The sequence below is a fragment of the Postia placenta genome, assembly GCF_002117355.1.
Source record: "Postia placenta MAD-698-R-SB12 unplaced genomic scaffold POSPLAscaffold_35, whole genome shotgun sequence".
NCBI classification, from domain to species: domain Eukaryota; kingdom Fungi; phylum Basidiomycota; class Agaricomycetes; order Polyporales; family Adustoporiaceae; genus Rhodonia; species Rhodonia placenta.
Genome location: NW_020169866.1, coordinates 610 through 3,529, shown reverse-complemented (window position 1 = coordinate 3,529; position 2,920 = coordinate 610). Strand labels below are relative to the sequence as shown.

Genomic DNA, 2,920 nt, shown 5'->3' with positions numbered 1-2,920 from the left:
CATATGCGTGCGCTTTTCCCAAGCCCCTGTTTCCTCCGCTTCGCCATGATCGCTACGGTCCCAAGGCGGGACACCGTAATACGATCAGCGGACGCGTCTTCTCGTGTACCGGAAGGATGATGTAGAGGCAAAGTTACCAAATACAGCCTAAGGCGTGTGAATGCACTTACAGATTCTGTCATTGTTGTGAAGGGCACCATCACTGTCGACATTCTGAAAATTTGGGCCTGACAACAGTCATGATTCCAGAAAAGGAATCAAATTACGTACGAGAATAGTGTATGGGCACCACATCGGGGATCGTGCCCGCGATGTCTGGCCGAGACTATATAAGCGATGAGGACGAGGTGAGTCTCGTTCTATTCGACAGGTTCCGGCGGTCACTCAGGTTGTTTGAACAGGCATGGTGCAGCACGCAGATCGACGATCTCTGCCTTGCACCCAGCTTCCAATCCGTCTGTGAGGCGCACGTCAAAATCAACTCACCTGGAAGGCAACGGCTCGCCACAAGAGCGGCGCATATGGGCAACACAACGGGTCTCTGCGCATGCTCGCAGTACACGTCCCGGGTAGCGAGACGATCGCGACGAGACAAGACCTCGGCACAATTTCACGCGGTGCGCCCCTCGCGATCGCGGGCAACATGTCAGCGGGCGGTCACAAACACGTTGATGACGGCGTACCTGGCTGCGCAAAATGGTCTGCTTCCTGTTGGCGGACGGCGCAGAGGCCCGTGGCGGAGAGATGACCGCCCCGTCGTCATGCGGTGAGTGCGCGGCGTCTTGTTCTGCCATCTGCGGCACTGACGGGCGCTGTTTTAGACGGTTACGGCCTCTATTCGTACCGCATCACGCTGCCGCTTGGCCCGGTGTCATCAATCTGCGGCTCCTCGGTCAAATATCCGGGACCAGAGGCAAGACCCGGAGCGCGACGCGCTCACAGACCTCAACGCGGGCGATAGCGATGAGGACGCGCTGCAAACACTAGCAGCGCAGGCATCGGACAGCATGTCGACCCTGCGCGTTGCCGCGTGGCCATACATGATGCTCGCAGGCTTGCACGGCAGCGACAGCGCCGCCCTCCCCCACTGTCCAGCCCGGCCTTGAACCCCTGCACCGCGCGATCTCACGATTCCTCACCTTGCTCCACGGCGTGCCCTTGCCGTTTTGCCTGCAGCCAAGCCGAGCCATCGCTCGGGACCGCCGGCACGCGTCTGCGCGGGTGCGGACACGGTCAGCATCGCGACGGAGGCGGTGTACGCCATCGGGCGCGTGCGTGCGTGCGTGCGTGCGCGGGCGACGGGACAAGCGCCATGGACAGGCGTAGAAGACGCGGGCCATTGGAGTGACCGGCAGTGCTGGTCGTCTGCGCAGAAATTGGCCGCGGGACACTGGGCGGCGTGGCTACGGTTTCCGCTGGGTCAGCGGCGGGCTGCGTCAAGGGTGCCATAGTGAGTTCATACATACTGTTTGGGGGTTGTGCTGACCTTTGAGCGGCGGCTTTGAGGCGTAGGCGGCGGCAGAGCATCGCGCAACCTACAAAAGCATGGTAGAGCGCGCACGAGCCAGAGTGTCTTGCTGTGCGCGTTGAGCGGGTGCAATCACACGGAGGCAGTGAGCTGACCGGGCAGGGTGCGCGGGCGTGCGGGATGCTGACCGCGTTTGCAGGCAGGAGCGCGACCGCACACAATGGCAGCGCGCGGCGTTCCGCGCCCAGTGCAGCATCTTCGCCCCCGACGCGCAGCGCTGGACGCAGTCATGTCACGCTGACCGGGGGCGGCGCGTGCGCAATCGCACGGAGACGGTGCGAGGTGGCGATGTGACCGGGCGCAGCGTGCGGACATGGTGGAGAGTGGTCGTGCTGACAGGTTTTGCAGGCGCTGGAGCGAACGCGCACGCGCCGCGCTGTGCGGTCTGCGCCCTTGCCCTGTCGCGCGACACTGGACTTGGTCGTGTTGTGCGGACCGGGTACAGCGCGTGCTTCTGCGCGACGCGCCAGCGACTTGGCGCGGAGCGTGGTGACGGGGCTGTAGCGACGATCGCGCGCGCAAGACGGGCTGTGTCAGACGCGGGCTAGGTCAAGGGTGTCTCATCGCAACAGTAAGTTTGGGGCTTACCTTTTGATGTGGTTGTGCTGACCTCTGAGCGGCGATTTTGCAGGCGGCGGCAGCAACAGCAGCAGCGAACAAAGCATCGCGCGGACTTGAAGTACGGTAAGCGGCGCGCGCGGGTCAGCGTGATTGGCTGGGAGCGGGCACAAGACGTCGGGAGCGCTAGGTGCACAAGGTGGTCGCGCGGAGACGGTTCGACGCGGCGAGCTGACCGGGCGCAGCGTCTGGGCATCCGGGCATGGTAGGGAGTGGTCGCGCACGGGATGCTGACCGGTTTTGCAGGCGCGAGCGCGAACGCGCACAGCGGCAAAGGGCAGCGCTGTGCTCCCGGCTGGCATTTGTTGCAGCAGTCTGCGCCCTTGCCCCGCCGCGTGACGCGCCAGCGACTTGGCGCAGTGTGTTGACCGGGCTGTAGAGAAGAGACGCGGGCGCAAGATGGTGGCGGGACGACGGCGGCGCGGGGAAGGCGACGGGCGGGCGTGAAGAAAGTGACGGGCGGGCGTGGAGAAAGCGACGGGCGGGGGAGCGGGAACGTTAGCAGACGAGACTGTAAGGCAGGCAGCGAGACTCACCAATATATTTCGTCGTGCTGTATGCCCCTGCACTGCGCTGTATTCCCCTCACCACGCTCTATGTCCTCTCCCCTCACCGTGCTCTATGTCCCTTCGCCAGCCCTATCTCTTGATTTTCGTCCGGTCAGTTCTCTTCAGTTTCACGCTCTCGCACACTCACCTCGCTAAGCGCCCATCGACGCATCCGGCGTCAAGGCACGGCGCAACACTCGATCGCGCGGTGCGCAAGAAGCACCGA

The 2,920-nt window shown here is 63.5% G+C and overlaps 1 protein-coding gene across 1 annotated transcript; it reads left to right on the top strand.

The window, feature by feature from the left end:
* Positions 1 to 696: 696 nt before the first annotated feature.
* Positions 697 to 2,514, top strand: POSPLADRAFT_1161021 (hypothetical protein; the record flags this gene model as incomplete). The annotated part of the gene is made up of 6 exons (XM_024487637.1): positions 697 to 766; positions 1,177 to 1,275; positions 1,374 to 1,450; positions 2,077 to 2,099; positions 2,160 to 2,212; positions 2,393 to 2,514. The coding sequence occupies 6 exons, from the start codon at positions 697 to 699 to the stop codon at positions 2,512 to 2,514; spliced, it is 444 nt and encodes a 147-aa protein (XP_024332884.1).
* Between the last annotated feature and the right edge of the window lie 406 nt (positions 2,515 to 2,920).